Source organism: Loxodonta africana, chromosome 14 (genome assembly GCF_030014295.1).
Source record: "Loxodonta africana isolate mLoxAfr1 chromosome 14, mLoxAfr1.hap2, whole genome shotgun sequence".
Lineage (NCBI taxonomy): Eukaryota > Metazoa > Chordata > Mammalia > Proboscidea > Elephantidae > Loxodonta > Loxodonta africana.
This window is the reverse complement of record NC_087355.1, coordinates 53,080,439-53,101,906: the sequence shown is the minus strand read 5'-3', so window position 1 is coordinate 53,101,906 and position 21,468 is coordinate 53,080,439. Positions and strand designations below refer to the sequence as shown.

The following is a 21,468-nucleotide window of genomic DNA, read 5'->3' as shown; positions in this document are numbered from 1 at the left end:
GTGGCGGCGGCGGCGGCTTCTCGCCAGTGACGCGCGGTGCGGGCTCAGCTCCCTCCCCACCTCCCCCAGTCCGGACCCCGTCTGCCGCCGGGACCACACCGACCCCGCAGCCCGCCCCTCTCCCCCTCCCCAGTCGCCCCTTTCCCGACGCCCGGCTGCCGCTGGCGGCGGCGGCGGCGGCGGTGCCGCGGCTCGGGTCCCGGCCGCCGGCCTCGCACTCTTAGGTGCTGTCGCCGGGGGAGCGGGTGGCGTGTTGATCCGCCCTCCTGCCCGCCCCGCCGAGTCGCCGGGCCGCCGACACACGCCCGGCAGGGAGGCGGCGGCGGCCCCTGCGCATTTGCTTCCCTCCATCTGGGGACTAGGAGGCGGCGACGGCGGCAGTGGGTTTTGGGGAGGGGAAGGGGTCTCGGGGGGTGGGCGAGCGCCGGAGGGGGCAGTCCTCGGGAGGAGGACGAGAAGGAAGCACCATGACGTCCATCCATTTCGTGGTTCACCCGCTGCCGGGCACCGAGGACCAGCTCAATGACAGGTAATAGGGCCGGCGGGCGGGCGGGCGGGGGGAGGGGCGCCCTCCCCTCCCCCACGGGGCCGCGCCGGACGGGCGCCGGTGTTTACGCGCAGTCCGCCCGCCGGGGGGGTCCTCCCGGCCCCGAGCTAGGCCCCTTCCGGGCCAAACTTCTTGTCCAGTAGGATGCGGGGGGCGCGCGGTGTAGACGGGGGCCGCGGTGTAGACGGGAGAGCGCACCGCAGCCCCCGCCCTGAGCGGCCCCGTTGAACTCGGCGGAGATGGGGGGCTCCAGCTCTCGGGGTTGGGGGGGCGGGCTGTAATTACCTCCCGGCCCAGGCCCTAGGAATCCATATTAGTCAAAGTTGAATTGAGACAGACAATGCGGATGGGGGATGGTGAAGGTAAAAAGAGAGGGAAGAGGAGAAGCGCGGCGAGGGGGCCGGGGCAGGGCTGGGCTGGCTCGCCCCGGCTCCCGGGAGCTGGGTCCGGAGAGCTGGACCGGAGCTGCCAGTCCTGGGAGATCCCGGGGGGAGAAGCCGATTCCCGGCATTCGCGGGGGAGGGAGGGCGGCGAGGGAGGGAGGAAGCGCCATGATTATTGTTATTATTATTGAATTTGAGCCCCTGCAGTGAGGCTTGCCTGCCCGGGGAGGGGATGAATTCAGGCGGGCGTCGCGGGGCGGATTGCCTTTGCTCTCCCTGTCTTGAAACGGTACTGGCAGTTCATCCTTCCAGCCCCTGTGGTGCGAGCTTTTTTTGTTCCCCTTTTTATTCTAATGATAGTGTTTTCCTGAGTTGTAATTTGACAGCTGAAAACCGTGCGTAGAGTCAAAGGAAAACTCTTAGCGTTTGCAGCTCGCAATGCTGCTCTTCTTAACACGCTGTAAATTTCTAGGATGAGTTTGCTGTGGGCAGAGGAGGAATTATGATATGTATTTTTTTTTGTCTTTCATAAGAAGGCTGTTTTAGCCATGGATTCCTCCCCTTCCCTCCTCCACCGTTCCCGGCCAGTTTAGGATATTGAATTGCAGGGCCGCATGCTCACAGGGAACTGAGATAAAGCAGGAAAAGTTCCTTTACTGTTGCAAAACAGACTCAGGAGATCGAGGGAGGCCTCCATTAAAGCATGTCTTTGAATCTAGGACTCAGATCGAATGATGGGCTAAATGTTTACAGGATCAGAAGGTAGGGCATTTAAGCCTCCCTCTCCCCCAATACTACTCTGTGTATTTCTTGTGAGTGTAATAGGCCGTCTGGTCCCAAGTTTAGAAGTTAGGTATAATTTTTGCTAAGTGACCTGGTGACATAAGTTGCATGACGCCCTGTTTGTCATGCGCTTCCTGGAGGGAGGAAGAGGCCTAACTTGCTGCTAAAATATTGGCCTTTCTTGATGTGTATAACCGCCTCAGGTCGGCCGGGCAACTTTTAAGTCCAGAAAACTGGAGGCTTGGTTTTAGCACTGGGTTGGATTTGTGTAATCTTTGCTGTAGCCATACTGTATTTAACATGCTTGTGAAACTTTTGGAGTACTTTTTGAAAATGTTAACCATTTTAAGTTGTCACATAGTTCCTTTAAATATGGAAATAACCTTCAAGTTATTTATTTTAACATTTTGTTATCTGATCCTTTGAGTTTATTTAGTGATCTTTTTAAGACTTCAACGTAAGATTCTTTGTAAATTTAGAAGTAATTTTCTTTAGATTCAGGCTGGTAGTGAGGATAGCTCTACTGTCATTTATAGAACCAAGTGAGTAGTACTTGTCCTGTAACTTAGAAAATTGCACCAGGGAGGAGAGAACTAGGTCATGTTTTCTATATTAAACCCAACTTTCTGTTATGTATCAGGAGTCCTGACTAGCTTACTCACTTGGCTGTACACGCCAAAACCTATAGTACAATTGTATTGGGCACCTGGTTTATTTTTGAGCATTCCTTTTGCTTCAGCTGTCTTGAGAAATTTACATGTATCTTTCTTACAGATGCCTTTTTTTCCTCCAATATGAGTGTAAACAGTCAGCTTTGATTTTGATTCCTATAGTGTCAAGATACAATATTAAGAATGTTTAGACCATCTTGAATTTTTAATTCCATGAAATAAGGAAAAAAGACAAGTGGATTTGATTTAGGTTATAAAATCTGTGCATTAATATGACAGATACTTGAGTAAATAGAAACGTGCTGTAGGTAGAAATTTAGGTACTTGTATCTAGTAGCTGTAAAAATGTCAAGATTCGTTTTGTAAAGGCAGCATTTGAGACAGTCATGCAACTTAAGTTTTGGAATAGTAGATTTGTGCTGGGAGCTGTTGTGTCTGCCCTTCAAAAGAAAAGATCTGTTTTGCATGCCTCATGGCAGAGTTGCACAAGATCAACCTATTGCTTGAGAAAAATGCTTCCATTCATGATTGGTTTTTCTGGACCCTTTTAATGATCCAGAACGAGCAGCCCAGAAGATCTTCATCTTCAGATAAAAACTTAATCAAAGCTTATTAAGTTCTGGTAATAGAAAAGAGTGTGCTACTGTAGCTTGATTTTTGTAAGATATGTGTCTTTTGTGATAGTCATAAACTAAATGATAAATGATAGTTTTGGATGAAAAATTATAAATAGGTAGACTTTGTTCTTTACCTGAAAAGCAGTAAGATTGATGAGGCAGTATGGTACTGTAAATAAATTGCCCAGTTAAAGAAAACTGTTGAGCTGAAACCACCACCAATATTTTCTTCTCCAAATAAATTTTCTTTCTTTAAATACATACATTCTGTTAAAAGTCAAACATTTTGTTCAGTGTAATAGTCTGATGTCTTAAACATCTAAAATATACCCAGCACAAAGAAAAACACCTGATATTTTTTCTTAATGTGTGTTCCCAAACTTCCTAATTTTATGATAGTCTGCACATACTAGGTTAAAAATCTTTAATTATTGTCCCTTGGAGGCTAGATAATGAATGAGTGAAGTTAATAATTATAGGAGGCAGTGACTAGGGCCAAGAGAAGTTCAGAGTCTAGGATGTTGATCTGGCCACATTGTGGCTTCCCCATGGGATTACAAAGCCCCTGGTCAGAGTGGGCGGGCCCTCAGTAAATATTCATTGAGTTGAATTTAAACCGTAGGTGTTCAGATACCTTTGTGACATTTTGATTTTCTTTCTAGTGAATTTCTTGAGTTAGTGCCTTGATCTTGTCTAAAACATTGTCTCAGAGAAATAGCAAAATGATACCAAGAACATGATGTTGAGTTTGAAGGGAGAGCTGGAAGTACCTAAGAAGTCATGTAGACTGTAGTCTTCTCACCATTCAGATGAAGAAATGGGCCCAGAGAATTTACAAATTTACGCAGTGAGTTACTGGCAGATGAGGTCTACCTGATGGATCATTGGGCTTTTTTTTCTTTTGTAAAGTCCAAGGCTCTTTCCACTGTCTTATGTGGCCTGTATCCTGAAATGTTTCTGCTGTCTGAGGCATCCTTAGATGCCTTAGAGCAGCCACCTGTCTTAGAGTTTTGATTCCTTCTTCCTTTAAGCGCTTCCCTCCAGGGCTTCAGGTTGATTTGTGTCTTGATGAGGAAGCTGACCTTCTTAACCCTTTTCTATTACTAGGTTAGGCTAGCATTAAGGGAATGCAGTGAGGGTATGACTTGTTGCCCCTGTCCCGAATCATTCCTCAGAATGTAGGTTGGTTATAATACAAACCAGTTCTCATTATTTGTCTGTATGTGGAATTTTCCTGTGAGCTTTGCTTTTTGGCATTGTGATGTGTTGTGTAGTCATGAACAGTCTTGATTGCATTTGTCATATGAGAAGGGTTTTTCTGTAAGGAGCTTCCCCTTGATGTTCCTTTAGGCTATAAGGTTAAATAGTATAGACAGGACTTTGCAATTTGGAAATCCCAAATCGGGGTTTGTCTCAGCCCTCATACCTATTACTGTCTGCTGGTAGGTGAGTCATTTAATTTAACCTCTTAGAGCCTCACTCCATACTCCTGTCACCCCAGTCTCTAAAGTAGTACCCACCTCTAGGTTGGTGAGGAACAGTTGAGTTGTGGATGGGAAAACATCAATATTATAATGTAGGTTCTGGGGAAAATATGAGGAGTTTTTTTTTTTTTTTACTTTTAACCGCTGTTAAGTGTTGTCTGGTTTGCAAGTGGAAAATAACAGAAACTCAAGGAAATTGCTGTAGAATGTCCTTAGCATCGAGTGTAGAATCCAGACTCAGTCCTGGAACAGTGGTTCTCAACTGGGGATGATTTTTGCCCTGCGCCCCGCCCCCCCCGGATATTTAGCAATATCTGGAGAAATTTTTACTGTCACAGCTGGGGCATTGCTACTGGTGTCTAGGGGTCAGGGATGCTGCTAAACATCCTGCAGTGCACAGGACAGCCCTACAACAAAGAATTAGCCAGTCCAAAATGTCAGTTGCCCTGGATTATCTTGAATGCATATAGGTGTAAATATACATGGAAATGACTTTTAGGAAGAAAAATTCAAGCAAGATACTTTCTTAAGTTAGTGTCAAAATGTGACTATTTACGAAGAAAAATTCAAGCAAGATACTTAACTTAGTCTTAAAATGTGACTATTTAAATTTAACTTAATTGAGATTAAATAAAATAAAAAAGTCAGTTTCCTGGTCACACTAGCCACATTTCAAATGCTCAGTAGCCACTTGTGGCTAGTGAGTACCATATTGAACAGCACAGATATGGAACACCATTACAGAACGTTCTGTAGGACAGCGTTGGCATATACAGCGCTTTTGTATTGGGTATGCCATTTAGTAAGTGCTCATTATTTTTATTAGAAAGTGTTGAGTTTTAAAAACTCAGGCATATCCTCATCCTCTTAGTAGGAGCCAGAAAATATGCCAAGATTACATGGAGCTGAACAAAGCTTGTGGTGGGTAGAGGTTTTTGTAGTTGAAAAGCTTCCTGAAATTTCAATGTGCTACACCAAAAAACACAAGTATTAGGTAGTGTGGGGTAGAGTATCACATCACCAAACCAGTGGGAAATCTCACTATTTGATTACTGAGATTGTTACTTAGAAACAGTAATATTAGCAAGGTTGTGCCCTGGTGGCACAGTGGTTAAGCACTCAGCTGCTAACAGAAGGGTTGGTGGTTCGAACCCCCCAGCCGTTCTGTGAGAGAAAGATGTGGCAGTCTGTGTTCATGGAGATGACAACCTTGGAAACCCTGTAGGGCAAGTTCACTGTGTCCCACAGGGTTGCTATGAGGAGGAATTGTCTCTGCAGCGGGTTTGGTTTTGGTGCTGGAAAAGCGCAGTGGAACTTAACTAAAGTGATAAAATGAAGTTGCTTATGGGAGTAAGATTAAAGACAGGGTATAAAATAGCCAAATAAAAAATTGAAAATCAAAACAAACAAGGGCAGATCGATATTATAAATCAAGAAACCAGTGACTAAATCATAGGCCTAGGGATAAAGAGACACTTGTGATGGAATTTACGTGGCACACCGGAGTTCAGCTGGGAATAATGGGACGAAATTAAGAAAGGTCAGAATTTTTTTCCTCTAACAATTAGGTTATTTTAGGAAATAGTCTCTAAAGGAAAGTTTAATCACTGAAGATTGTTTCGAATTACACTTCAATAAATCTTACAGGGTATGTTGAAGGGAGCAGGTTTTTTTTTTTTTAATTTTCATTGTGCCTTAAGTGAAAGTTGACAAATCAAGTCAGTCTCTCACACAAAAATTTATATACACCTTGCTACATACTCCCAGTTGCTCTCCCCCTAATGAGACAGCCCACTCCCTCCCTCCACTCTCTCTTTTTGTGTCCATTTTGCCAGCCTCTAACCCCTCTACCCTCATCTCCCCTCCAGGGAGGAGATGCCAACATAGGCTGAAGTGTCCACCTGATCCAAGAAGCTCACTGAAGAGTTGGCTTTGGGAATGGTTCTTTTCCTGGGCCAACAGAAGGTCTGGGGGCCATGACCACACCGGGGTCCTGCTAGTCTCAGTCAGACCATTAAGTCTGGTCTTTTTACGAGAATTTGGGGTCTGCATCCTACTGCCCTCCTGCAAGGGAGCAGTTTTTTGCAGGAGGATATAGTTACGGTTTCCTGTTTTTTGTCATGTATACTTTTAAAAAAATAACTTATTTTTGTTGTTGTTGAGAATATACACAACAGAACATACACCAATTCAACAATTTCTTCGTATATAACTCAGTGACGTTGATTACATTCTTTGAGTTTTGCAACCATTCTTACCCTCCCTTCCTGAGTTGTTTCCCTCCCTTTAATGTAAACTCAGTGTCCCCAAGTTTTCTGTCTAACCTCTTGAGTTGCTGTTGAAAGTTTGATCCCACATAGATTGTCATATATACTTCTGACTGAGAAAACAAACTCCAGTTACATTGTTTCAGTCATCTTGACACCTTGCTTTCTGATGAAATGAAAACTTTTTTCTTGAATATTATATAAGCTTATTATTATGGAAAATTGCAAACATACAAAGGTAGAGAGAATAGTGTAATGAACGCCCATGTATCTGTCATCTAACCTCAACAGTGCCAATCCATGGCTAGTCTGGTTTTATCCCTCTCATTTATTCCCCTCCATTGTGTAATTTAATTGATAAACTCTCAGTATGTATCTCAAAGATGAAACCTCAAGAAGGGGGAAAAAAAACCTAAAAACATTTTAATGTCAAAATTTAGTCTGTTCCGATTTTCCTGTTATCTCATAAATGCCTTTTTTGGATTGACTATTTTGATGACCTTACATAATTAAAACTAACTGGGTTCTAACACGTTACAAAACCAGACATCCTTAGAAGAGAAAACTTGTTGGAATTGTAGCCTTAGAAAGAGAGAGGCAGTGTCACACTGGAAATTTTAAGGTTCTTTACAGCATGACGCTGTAACTTCTCAACCTCCAGTACGATAGTGGTCTTTCTTCAGTCACTTGTAATTGTTATGTAATGATGCTAAGATGGAATTCTTGAAATTAAGTGATATTGAATGGGGCACACTGAAGAGTAACATTGAGTCATGGGAAAAGTTTACAACATACTTCTTCTAAGATGAGAGTATTGGTTGAACTTGGCTGTAAATTAAAAATTATTCTCCGGAGATCATATGTCGCTTTACTTTTTTGATAGAATCAGTGTAGTGGTAATAAACCCCTTCAAAATAAGAAGTATGGTGACTTCTTAGATAACTGTGACGTTCTGATTTTTGTCAGGATATTAAATAACGTGTAAAAAGTTGGTGTTATTTCGTGTGTAAATACACGGTACTTTAGCAGAAATGTTACCTGCTCAGTTTCCGATGCCTCATCTACCTTATTAAGTGTTTTTGACTTTATCTACTCTTACTTATTTTCTAAACCAACTTTTTGAGGTATAATCCACATACAATAAAATTCACCCATTTTAAGTGTACAGTTTGTTGAGTTTTGACAAATGTAAGCAGTTGTGTAACCACCGCCACAATCAAGATGTAGAACATTTTCACCACCTCAAAAAATTTCTTGGTGCCCCACCCCTGCCTGGCTTCAACTGTTGTGCTTTTGGCTACTGTAGTTTTGTCTTTTTTAGAATTTCATACAAATGGAATCATGTGCCGGGTTTCTTACACTTAGTATAATGTTTTTGAGATTTCATCCATGTTGTATGTAGAATGAGTAGCAGTATTTTATTATATGGATAAAAACAAAAAACCAAACCTGTTGCCATTGAGCCAATTCTGACTCATAGCGACCGTATGGTATATGGATAGGCCACTTTTTAAAATAGTCTCTTAAAAAAAAAAAAAAATTCTCTAGCCGTTAGAAATTTGGATTATTTTCAAACCAAGCAAACCAGTTGCTGTCAAGTGGATTCTGACTTATCGTGACCCCATGTATGTCAGAGTAGAACCATTCTCCATAGGGTTTTCAAGCTGATTTTTCAGAAGTAGGTGGCCAGGCCTTTCTTTCGAGATGCATCTAGGTAGATTCGAATCTCCAACCTATTGATTAGTTGCTGAGTGTGTTAACTCTTCGCACCACCCAAGGATTACTGGGTTGTTTTCAGTTTCTGCCTGTTCCCTAGTCTTTATTCAAAACAAAACAAAAAAACTTACTCGTTACAAAAAAATTTTTATAGAAAAATTGGAAAATATGGAAGAGTAAATAAAAAAGTAACAGTACCATCATTGTTAACATTTTGGCGACTTACAAGTTTATTTTTCTGTACATAGATTTTTTTGTTTGTTTTTATAGACTCCTGATCATCCTGGGTATAATTTTATATCTTTGACATTTTTCTTGACTTTGATTTGTGACAATATTTTTCATAGTAAGAAACCACTGATACTAAAATAATTGCTTTCTTGACAGCAAATGTTCATATTAAAAAATATATACTAGTATATGAAAGGTTATATTTTAGAATTCTGTTAACTGTAATGGTGATATTCTAGAGTGCTAGTTATGAAGATTATGGCAGTGTCCAGTCTACAGAACACTGCATTGAATGAATTAATAGATAGATGTTTATTCTCCTCCCCATCAGTTCAGGTCATAGTGGTATTGGAGAAAAAATGTTGAGACCCTACTAGTATTTCAAGCAGTTGGCTCTGCTCCAGCATGAATGGAGGCTGCTGTTCCAGGGTTCAGGAGATGAGGTGTTCCAGGTCTTTACATGAAATCTGCCTTACAGATAACCTGGAACTCCAAAGATGGCCTTGTATGAGTGTCTTCAAGGCCCTGCTACTTAGTGGCGTGGTGGAAATCTATCTGGGTGTTTTTCTGTAGGAGCCCACTTGATGTAATGTGAGAAGTGGAGGATGATGGGTTTTGTAAGCCTTGAGAAAAAGCTGAGTTTGGGAATAGGAAGTTGATTTGATAGAGAACGTCAAGTTAAGAAAGCAGAGAAGATATGGTGGGTTTTTTTTTAGATGTTTAGAAGATGACAACAGGGCATTGTGTGAAAAAGGTTTTGGAGGGAGGAGTATTGGATCTGTGCATTTGGTCCCCTATTCCCTTACGTTGTATTAGCTTTGCTTCTTGGCCAAAGGCAATTTGAACTTTGTTCAGTTATGCTTTGTAACATCATTTTTGACATCTTAAAACTTACTTTAAGTTTTTAAAGGAATCATGAGTCAAGTGATTTTTCTTAAATTGCATGTAAGCCTAGTTTAAACATCTGTTGTCTTAGTATTCTTGTGTTTCTAGTGGAGTTTAAACTGGAGTCTTCAGCTCCAAGAAATCCACTGATGTTTTCTTTAAATGATTGCATTTTTTTGCTTATCAGGTATTCTGATTGTTTTGTGTATATCAGAGAATAATAGAAGGGGGAAGGAGGAAGTACTTCAGGACTACGGACAGTGCAGCTTTTTGTGTTGTGGCGCATCTTCGGGGAAGTGTAGGAACTACTTTTTCTTCATTTCTTACAGTTACCAGCAGGGGATAATCCACATTTCAGGCTTGATCCCAGCTACTTCCTCAAGCCCGTGATGAGTCCCTATTAGGATTCTCTGTCATTGCCACGGGGTTGCAGAATTAGGAATGTGGGTGTTTTCCACTGTGGAGACTGTCTGCCCGTGCTCTGTGGGTCAGAGATGACACATGGGCTGATTTTGTTGGCAGTTGCTCATCTTTCTGCTATTTATGAGGGTTGAAAGATTATGAGGAGTACATAAAACATCCATACAGCAGGCACCCCATACCTTCCCAAAATGTCTCTGGCTTCATAAAGTTATGTTGGGTAGAGGAGGCTCTAGGGCAGCTGGCATTTTGCTTTTCTTCTGCAGGGCCTCTTGACTACCCAGAGGCCCTTAGGACATGTAAGAGGCTTTTTCAGTTGACATGAAGGTTGGATCTTCTTTTGGTAAATTCTTGGTGTATGTTCTGCTGTGTTCGAGCCCATTATTGCAGCCACTGTGTCAGTCCATCTCATTGAGGGGCTTCCTCTTTTTTGCTGACCCTCTACTTTACCAAGCATGATGTCCTTCTCCAAGGACTGGTCTCTCCTGATAACATGTCCAAAGCATGTGAGACAAAGTTTCGCTATCCTTGCTTCTAAGGTGCATTCTTGCTGTACTTCTACCAAGAGAGATTGTTGATTCTTCTGGCAGTCCGTGGTATATTCAATATTCTTTGCCAACGCCATAATTCAGAGGCATCAGTTCTTCTTCACTCTTCCTTATTAATTGTCCAGCTTTTGTATGCATAGGAAAATACCATGGCTCGGGTCAGGTGCACCTTAGTCCTCAAGGTGACATTTTTGCTTTTTAACGCTTAAAGAGGTCTTTTGCAGTGGATTTGCCCAACGCAATGCACCTTTTGATTTCTTGACTGCCACTTCCATGGGTGTTGATTGTGGGTCCAAATAAAATGAAATCCTTGACAACTTCAATCTTTTCTGTGTTTGTCATGATGTTGCTTATTGGTCCAGTTCTGAGGATTTTTGTTTTCTTGATGATGAGATGTAATCCATTCTGAAGGCTGAGGTCCTTGATCTTAATCAGTAAGTGTTTGAAGTCCTCTTCACTTTCAGCAGGCAAGGTTGTGTCATCTGCATAACGCAGGTTGTTAATGAGTTTTCCTCCAATCCTGATGTCATAGTCCAGCTTCTCAGATTATTTGCTCAGCATACAGGTTGAACAAGTATGATGAAAAGATACACCCCTGATGCACATTTCTTCTGATTTTAAGCCATGCAGAATCCCCTTGTTCTGTTCGAATGACAGCCTCTTGGTCTGTGTGGAAGTTCCGTGTGAGCACAATTAAGTGTTCTGTAATTTCCATTTTCTGCAATGTTAGCCAAAATTTGTTATGATCCACACAGTTGAATGCCTTTGTGTAGTCAATAAAACATAGGTAGATATATTTCTGATAATCTCTGCTTTCAGCCAAGATCCGTCTGACAGTAGCAATGATATCTATTGTTCTATGTCCTCTTCTGAATCCAGCCTGAATTTCTGGCAGTTCTGTTGGTGTACTGTTGAAACCATTTTTGAATTATCTTCAGCAGAATTTTACTTGCTTGTGGTACTAATGATATTGTTCGAAGTGACCTTGAATAAATGCTGTAACTCGTTTGTAAAATGAGAGTGTTGGACCTGATCACTTAGTTTTTTTCCATTCCTGTTTCTCAGCTTTTAGGATTATGAGAGGGAAAAGAGTTTTTGTATTGTAGAATGGCTCAGAGGAAGAAAGAACTGTGAGTCTATGGTGACTGATTTCTTTTACTTTAATTTTGTTGATGACTGGAAAAAATGAACAAGGGAAGTGGGAAAATACATTTTACTCTAATTCAGTAAGTATTTTGCCAACTAAGTTGTATACACGGGGTTACAGAGGCATTTATCCTCATGGAGCTTTTAGTTTAATGGGGAGACAGACATGTAAGTAAAGAGAGAAGTGTTAATGGGTAATGCAAGTTCTAGAGAAGCAATGAGGTGGATTGATACAGTGATTGCAACAATGGGCTCAAACAAAGCAACGATTTGTTGTACATTGGGTTGCTATGAGTCTGAACCAACTTGACTGCACCTAACAACAACAGCAGGGAAGCAAGGATCTAATGATTGAACCTGGATGCCAAGGAAGGCCTTTGAAGACAGGGTTGCAGGATACGCAGAAAGGTTCATCTTCTTACTTCAGTTTTCTTGAGCCTAATGGATTTTGATTTATAGGTATCAAAGATGCTGTCAGCAACCAAAGGGTTTTCATTTGTTTTTAGTATTTGGTACTATATTGATAATCAGAATTTAATAATATTCTAGAACCCTGGCACTGTAGGACAACAGCATATGCATAGACAGTGTTTTTTTTTTTTGTTTGATTTTCGTTTGCAGAAGATACTGTCTAGAGATAAGAAAATATAGTGCATCAGCATGTGCAGACAGTTTGCTCCATCCTAATACATTCACTTAATGCTGTAAGAGTGTGGCAAGGAGGAGAGAGGGGAGACTTGACCAAGGGCCTGTGTGGAGAGTCTGCTCCTTTCTGTTCAGTCCTCGTGCGCAGGCTGGGTGGGATTGACCGCGTGGCCTACTCGAATTTTGTGAGGAGCGTCGCGATAGAGCACCGCTGAAACATGAGACCAGGTCACATCTGAGCCTTTCATTGTTACTGTCTTTGTTTAAAATACTCACTTTCATAGTGCATGGCCAGTAAATATTTCAAGATTATTTGTGGTCATGTGTGTCCATGTGATTGCCATGCGTCAAAATTGACTTGACAACAATGAATTTGGTTTTATGTTCATGTGATATAACTATTTGAATGGATAGGGAATTTTATATCATATTTAGTCTTCTGAGACCACAAGGTGAGATGAAATAGTTAAGAATACATTTCTGAATTTCGATAGATCTGCTTAATCTCTTACATTTTTATAATAAATTTTTATTTGTCGTCAGAAGGTTTGGTTTATAGTATTGGTATGCGTTATCAAATATTGCAATTTTTAATAGAATTCGAAAGACCTGATGGGGAGAGTGAGCTGTGAGAACTTGAGACACTGAATTCAGAGTGAGGAGGCTTGATCCTTTTACTAACAAGTCGTGTAATATTGGGCAAGTCATTTCCCTGCAGTGTGTCTCATCGTACTCATTTATAAGATGACAGGGTGTATTTGATGTCTGAAAGTTCATTTCAGCTTTAAATCTGTATGACTGTGGGTGTACCGATGTATGTTGGTCCGATCTGATATTGTAAGGTTTGATTTTTATTTCCTGACTCATACCTGCTCTTCTACACTTTTTGTACTTGTTCTAATAGGCATTGAGGAGCAGTGGACAGAATTTGGGGCCCTGGTTGTGCAGTGGTTAAGAGCTCAGTCTGCTAACCGAAAGGTCAGCAGTTCAAATCTACCAGACACTCCTTGGAAACCCTGTGGGGCAGTTCTGCTCTGTCCTATAGGTTTGCTATACGTCCGAATCTACTCCATGGCAACGGGTTTTTTACAGGATGGAATATAATAGAGCTTTCTAGCTCTTGTTGCCTTGTTGGTTTAACTGAAGGAGAGCTCTTAAAAATCAGCCCAAGTCTTCTGATTGCTTCCTCGCCCCCTTTATTTTAAACTACTGAGGCAGATGCATTTAATTTGATACGAATAAATTTTGTTCAATTATATTATTGTCTTGTAATTATGATTTCCATGTAAATTTAATGGGGTGAAGTCCTGGCTAGCAAAAACTTCCTTGAAGTAGTGTGTGATAAAGCAAAAGCACACTTGACAGCCTATCACCTTCCGGGGTTGGGAGTGTTTGCTCCTCTTTGATGGCTAGTGGGTTGAGACTTTTGTTCTCTTAGGGAAGGCTGCTTAGGAGGTCCTGGTACTGCCAAGGAGTTATGGGTGGTGCAGACAGTTAATGCACTTGGCTGCTAACCGAAAAGTTGGAGGTTTGAGTCCACCCAGAGGTGCCTCAGAGGAAGGGGTGGGCAGTCTACTTAAAAAAAAAAAAAATCAGCCATTGAAATTCCTATGGGGCGCAGCTCTACTTAAATTGGAATCCACTTGATGGCAACTGGTTAGTGGTTAAATACTAAAATAGTATCTCATTTAATTATTCAAATTTTTGGAAGATTGTGCTGCATGTCACTGTTCTAGTCTTGGGTGTGTGGTGGTGGAGCCTACAGTACAGTGGGAAAGGCAGACCATTACAGTGCAGTGTGATGAGTACAGTAAAAAGAAGAGTTCAGGATTCTTCACAAGGGGCACACAACCTGGTCTTGGGAAGGGGGATGACTTACTGGAAGAAGAAATAGCTAAAATGAGGATGAGGAGAGTGAGTAGGAGGTATATTGAGGGGCTGGCGCAAGTGGGGGAACTGTGTGATGCAGGGAATTCCTATTCATAGCAACTCTGTAGGACAAAGTAGAACTGCATCGTGGGGTTTCCAAGGAGCAGCTGGTAGATTTGAACTGCAGACCTTTTGGTTAGCAGCTGGGCTCTTAACTACTGCACCACCAGGAGGGCTTCAAATTTGTTGAATAGTTTCCTTGTGAAAAGGATATTCTTCAATAATGAGCTTAATATTATCATGATAAAGTAAAAGGAAATTTGATATAAAAAAAACTGGGTCATAATTTGGTGATCACTGGTTAATTCAGTTGGTTAGACTCAGAGTAATTGAACTAGTGCAGTAAAGGGTGTGAATTCCATCCCAGTTTAGGCCAGTTGCTTGGTTTCATGGCTACAAATAGCATCTCTTACCTCTGTCCAAGCTGTTTTGTGTTTGAGGATGAACAAGCTTGAATGGTTGGGAAAAACAATGCAAATTATGTGATAATATCACTGAGATGACTAAAAGTGCGTTTTTCTATCTAAAAGATTAAAAAAAAAAAGTCTATGGTCTTAACCAAAAGTTTCATAAGAAGTGCTGAAAGGAAATATGACCATGTGTTTGTCTCTGGGGTTATGGATTGTTATTTTGATATGTCTCAATATGTTTCAGCATTTTATAGATTTCTATATGAGTGTACTATTTTAATAATAGAATAAATCCCTAGGAAAGTGTTCTAGTTAGCCGTTCACCTAAAATAATGTGAAAAGCACTGACTAAAGAATACTGATTCATTTCCTTAAAGTTTTCTTTTTCTCCAGAAACTTCTTATAGGAAATATAATTCTTTGCATAAGACCAATTAAGGATGATTCTATGAATAGATTTATTACTTATAAAATTTTATTTTGAGCTTTGGTATTGAACAAAGCTCCATTATAAGATCATAATTTCTGACTCAAGCTTAAAGAATATTTGTTCACATCCCTGCCCCAAAGGATTGGTGTGTAATGAAAGCTTTGTGGATTTGGGTCAAGAATTTATCTTTTCCATCTTAAATTCAGAGTTCATCCGAGGAGAAAAAGATAGCTTGTAAAAAACATTGTGGTAAAATTTAAGCGACTTTTTCTCCCTAGTAAATTGATCAGAACTTTCATCTTAACTTAAATATAAGTGAAAATTCTCAGAGAGCATTTAAAAAATTTGTCTTAAACTTTCATTCATTCATGCATGCATTTATTCATTGTTAATCAACAAATATTTATTGAGGGATTCTTTTGAGCCAGACACTTGGGCTACATCAGTACGAGAGACAAAAATTCATGCCCTTGTGGATCTTAAATTCCAGTGACATTCTATTTGTATGTTAATAATTATGACATGTTTCTGAAACGTGTGGTATTGAATTTCTGTATTGCACCCGTTTGAAATGCTATTTGTATAAAAAATTGTAATCAAGTGATGGGAAAGCCCATTGAACTAACATTTCTTTGAAATAGCCATAAATGGCTTATTAAACATTCTCATTATCCATGAGGTGCTGCTTTTGAATCTTGCCCTTTGGTCACTTTGGGTTTGTGAGTGCCATCTTGGAAAGCTGGGAAGTGACGTCCTTGAGGAACTGCTCCTATAAAGATTACAGCCTAGAAAACCGTATAGGGGGGTCCACTCTGTCATGTGCAGTCTCTGTGAATTGAAAATCGACTCGGCAGCACCTAACAATAAAAACAATATGCTCAGTAATATTGAAAGATAGCACAGTGTTACTTCACTTGACTTTTTTCCTTGTCCGTATTTCATGTTGGAGCCCTGGTGGTGGAGTGGTTAAGAGCTTGACTGCTAACCAAAAGGTCGGCAGTTCTAATCTACCAGGTGCTCCTTGGAAACCCTATGGGGCAATTCTGTTCAGTCCTGTAGGGTTGCGATGAGTTGGAATCGACTTGACGGTACTGGGTTTGGTATATTTCGTGTGGCACAGTGGTTAAGACCTATGACTGCTAATTAAGAGGTCAGCAGTTCAAATCCACCAGCTGTTCCTTGGAAACCCTATGGGGGCACTTCTACTGTGTCTTATAGGGTCACTATGAGTCAGGATCAAGTCGATAGCAGCAGGTTTGGTTTTTTGGCTTATTATTTTATGTAGGAAGCCTTTCTTAAATGTTTGGTGATCCTTGACTGTGTGTGGGTGGGTATATGTATTTTTTGTGAGGTTGAGTTTTAATTTTTTCCAACAGTCTATTGTAAACATTTTCAAGCATGCAGAAAAATTGAAGGAATAAACGGCGAAATATCTGATTACCCACTTCCTAGTTCAGTAATTGTTAACATGTTGTCATATTTCCAAAATGTTTGTGTATGTATAAATAACTTCGCTGAATTGTCTGAAAGTTGCAGTTATCATGATACTTCATCCTTAAATATTTGTATAAGAATATGGACCTTCTATACAACAACCTTTCCATTTCACACCTTAGAAAATAAAAATGTTTTCTAATCATCCAGTGTATATCCACTTTTCTCCATTGTCCTCAGAATGTCTATGTATAATAGCTAGGTGTTTCCAACCAGTATTCCTTACAAGGTTCACACATTATATGTGGCTTCATCTGATGTTTACAGCATGTTCATGGAGCCATTTTTATAAAAATATTTGCAGTTTTTCCAAGGGCCACATAATCATTTAATATTCACATCATTCCATTTAGAAGTACAATTGTGCTATCATTTTTCAGTGCTCACAAACTTTTAATTGGTCTGTGTATAATATTTTCATTTTTTAGTGGTGTGTATGTGTTTTGATGAATTTTCCAGATGTCATGATTGGATTACATTGTATTGTCAGACAATATCCTAGGGTCAGCAACACCTGCCAACCTCTTGGTTAGCATCCATAGCTGTTAACCACTACGCCACCAGGGTTTCCCCTTGGAAACCCAGTGGGGCAGTTTTACTCTGTCCTTTAGGGTTGCTATGGATTGGTATCAACTCATCGGCAACGAGTTTGTTTTTTTGGTAGGATGGCTAATAAAAAAAAAAAAAGGAAATAAATGTTGGGGAGGATATGGGGAAATTGGAACTTTTATCCATTGCTGGTTGGTAATGCAAAATAGTACAGTCGTGGAAGACAATGTGGTGGTTCCTCAGCAGACTAAAAATAGAACTACCATGTGATCCAGCTATTCCACTCCTAGCTATATACCCAAAAGACTTTAAAGCAGAGACTCAAAAAGAGACTTGTAAATCAGTGTTCATTGCAGCACAATTCACAATAGCCAAAAGGTAGAAACAACCTAAATGCCCATCAGTAAATGGACTGGATAAACAAAATATGGTACATACATACAGTGGAATACTACTCAACCATTAGCAGAAATGAAATCTTGATACATGCTGTAGTATAGATGGAGCTGGAAAACATTATACTGTGTGAAATAAGCCAATCACAAAAATATTGTATAACCTCACTTACATAAAAAACAAGAAAAGGCAAATGTACAGAGACTAAAGTTTATTCGTGGTTACCAGGGGCAGGAGGGAAGGGGAAAAGGGGGATTAACGGTGATGGAAAAAAAAAATCACATTAAGGGCAGCTGCACAGCTGACAATTGCAATTGCTGCCAGTAAGTTGTACACCTGTGAAAAGCTGAATTGGCAAAAGTTGTGTGATAGGTATATTTACAATGATGACAAAAAAAAAAAAGTTACTGCTGAGGCTCCTTATGTGCAGCCAAACACCTAATGGAATTTGGTTCCTTGGCTTGAAGGTTTAGGGTTGTGGTTTCATGGGATGTACCAGTTAATTGACCTGATAATGTGTTCAGTGCTTCTATTCTACCTCCTAGTTCATTGTGTAGTGCCTGGGGTCTTAAAAGCTTACAGGTGGCCATCCAGGGCACAACAGTTGGCCTCCATTCACCTGGAGCAATAGAGGAAGAGTCAGGAATAGGAGGAGAATATGGAATGTGTGCCTGATTGCCTCCGTGAGACCGGAAGAACTGGGTGGTGCCCAGGTACCATTACTGAACATTTTGATCAAAGATTGCATGGGAGAATTCTGATCAAAAGGGGCAAAATACAGAACAGAATTTAAAATTTTAATGGACTCCAGATTTTCTGGGGCCATGGAGGGTGGATAGAATCCTGGAAACTATTGTCCTGAGATAATCTTTAAACCTTAAACCAAATATATCTCCTGAAGTCATCTTAAAACCATAGTTTAACTAAACTAGTTAAAAAAGACCTGCCTTGAGCATTATGCTCTTTTAAGAACAATCTATATGGAATCAAATTGACAATAGCACCTCAAAGTATTAGATAGGATCCTTAGGGGGCAGTGAGTTTATGTTAATGAGGGAAGAACAACTCAGAAAAGAAGGGTGAGAATGGTGGCACAACTCAAAGAATGTAATGTTACTAAGTTGGAAACTGTTGAATTGATGTATGTTTTGGTGTGTATATTTTGCAACAACAACAAAATTAGGAAAAAACAAAAAAGAGTAAAACAAAACTTGGAAGTGACAGCCTGAGTTGTAGACTTGTTAAACTTGTCAGGGATTTTTGGGAACCATTTTTATAAGAAGAGGTAAGTAGTTGGTGAAGGTTTTGGCCTTGTCAGCCTTTGCTTCCTTATGCAGTCTGTAATTGCTGGGATGAGGAAATGAGACCACTCTGTCAGTATGTGTTACCTGGTGTGATACACGGGAGAGTGGGCCTGTCATTGTTGTGTTAGTTATTAGGGTGTATAGAAATGTGGTTTTTTTTGGTTGATGTTAAGACTACCTTTCATTTTCAGCGAAGATTTACTATCCAGACAAGTCTAAGGTTAATCAGATTTCTGAAAAAGATACTTGAGATGTTTAAGGAAGTTCACAGGTATACATAATATAAAGCAGTTTTTTTTTTTAAAACCCAGTACAATTAAAGGAATTTGGTAAGAAAGATCTCAAAGATGAAGCAAGTCAAGCTTTTTTTAATACCAGCAGAACCAAGACCAAAGAAACTGTTGAGGTTTTGTTTGACCATCATTCTGGTTTTCTATTGCTGTGTAACAAATCACCCAACTATAATGGTGTAAAACAACAATCATTTATTGTTGTCTCATGATTCTGGGGTTGACTGGGCTCTGTAGGTGGTTCTTTAGATTTCTTACGCACTTGCAGCTAGATTTTAGCTGGAGCCATCTAGAAGTCTTCTTCACTCACATGTTTGGCACCTGGTCTGTGAAGAAGACTCAAATAGCTTGGAGCTGGAACACCTGGGATTCGGCAGGCACCTCTATCTATATGTGGTCTCTCCTCTCCAGCATGGAGCTTTTAACATAGTACATGGCAGCTCAAAGCTCCAAAGGCATGTGTCCTAAGAAAGAGAGAGCGAGGTCTGGCATGGCTTTTTTGACCTAGCCTTAGAAGTCATGCAGTGTCATTCTCTTCTGTAGAAGCAAGTCATAAGGCCAGCCCATAATCAAGGGGAAGAGAATTAGACTCTGCCTGTTGTTGGGAGGGGCCTCAAAGAATTTATGGATTTCTTTTTTTAAACTACCATGACCATTCAAAAAGATGATAAACAAAGATGATAAACTAATAGTAGTAAAGTATAATTATTTAGAAAGAGACTTGGGCACTATGAAAGTTAAAAAAAAATTGATACCATGTGCTTGAAAACAGAAATAGTGAAAACTTGGCATTTATGGCATTGGATGTAATAATGCATTTTGTGAAAGTAGTAACTACTGATGAACATACTATTTCCAGACAGAAGTAATGAGCTTGATAGTCCAACAATTTAACATCACAGAGGCCCCCCTGCGAAAGCATCTAGGTCAGAATCATGAAGGAAGTCAATGTAATTGTGTTTCTTTGACATCACTGGTATTGCTCATATGCTCAGGTGGTTAACTGGGCAACTTATTTAGGAAATGTGAAGCATTTGATATATTCCGAGACGTAAAAATTGAAATGTGGACTAGTGATTAGTTCTTTACTGTGACTGTGTGCAGATGCAGGCTGTACCTCCTGTGGAATAGTATTTTCTTTGGACAAGAACTATCAGCTTCATCATCCATTTGATTCATCAGCTTTAGGACTGAATGTTTTCTATTTCCAGAAATCACATCTGCCCTGAAATGACTAGGTTTTACTGCTCCTGAGTATGTTTATTCAGTAATCATTTGCATGCCTGCAGTGTGCCAGGCATGGGAATGTAGGGCATTCAAAAGAAACCTTAAAGCCAGTTCCAAAAGGGGAGTTCCAGAGATCTTTTGGGCAGGACATTATTGTTGAAATAAATGTGTGGCTTACCAGTATGATTAATAAGAAGAAGACATATATTTACATGTAAAGCTTATTTAGAAAGAGGCCTTATTATTTCATATCCTTGCTTAAGGGGGAATTTTGGTATTATTTGTAGCCAATTTTAAAGAGGTAATTAGCCATGCATATTATTTTTCTTGGTGTTTTACAGTTTTTATTAAATAGAACATGTGATGAATTTGGGGGATCTTGTATCAATGTATAAAAGATTGACCCTGTATTTATTTTGTACAGTACTTCTTGTTGTCTTGTCTGTCTCTAATCAAAAGAGTCGTGAATGACCATTGGAAAAGGATAGAAAATCTAGAGGCAGCTGGGCACAGTGGAAAGAACGTTGCGGGGAACACAGGTGATCTCAGTTCTAGCAATGATTGTGGTTCTGTCTTGTAATTTTAGTTCAGTGGCTTTATTTCTCTAAGCCTTACTGTTGTCATTAAAAAATGAGGAGACGGGACTAGACTAATGGACTACCCAGGTCTGAAGTTCAGATCTAGAAAAAGTTAGAAGTCCTGGATGGTAAAGTTTGTAGGAGGTGTCAGCGAAGTGTTGAATTAAGTAGAATCATTTTTTGGGCTTTCTAGAAGCCAAGACAAAAACCAGTGACTGAAGAATTGCAGTGCTTATTATGTTGTATGAAAGAGAAACATTTTCTTAATTTTGCTCTGAGATAAATTTTTAGTGACTATTCATTACGTTAGAGATATTGAAAAACTCAATGGACAGTGAGTTTTATAATTGGTACTAAAGTTTTCTTCATGTCACTATGCTGAGCTCTGGTAAAAACTGAAGTTAAGATAAACCGAAACCAAAACTGGTTGCTGTCAAGTCAGCTCTGACTCATGGTGACCCTGTGTGCTTCTGAGTAGAACTGTTCTCCATGGGGTTTTCAGTAGATGATTTTTCTGAA

General features: G+C 40.2%; 1 protein-coding gene across 11 annotated transcripts in view; it reads left to right on the top strand.

Moving 5' to 3' along the window:
- Positions 1–399: 399 nt before the first annotated feature.
- UBR5 (ubiquitin protein ligase E3 component n-recognin 5) overlaps positions 400–21,468 on the top strand; it is a 156,484-nt gene continuing 135,415 nt past the window's right edge. For all 11 annotated transcript variants that reach the window (XR_010317813.1, XR_010317814.1, XM_064267979.1 and 8 more), the window contains exon 1: positions 400–529. Coding sequence is in view for 9 of the 11 variants with exons in the window: in XM_064267979.1 (XP_064124049.1) it covers positions 468–529 (62 nt within the window). In the remaining 2 variants the exon portion in view is untranslated. The remainder of the gene's footprint in view (positions 530–21,468) is intronic.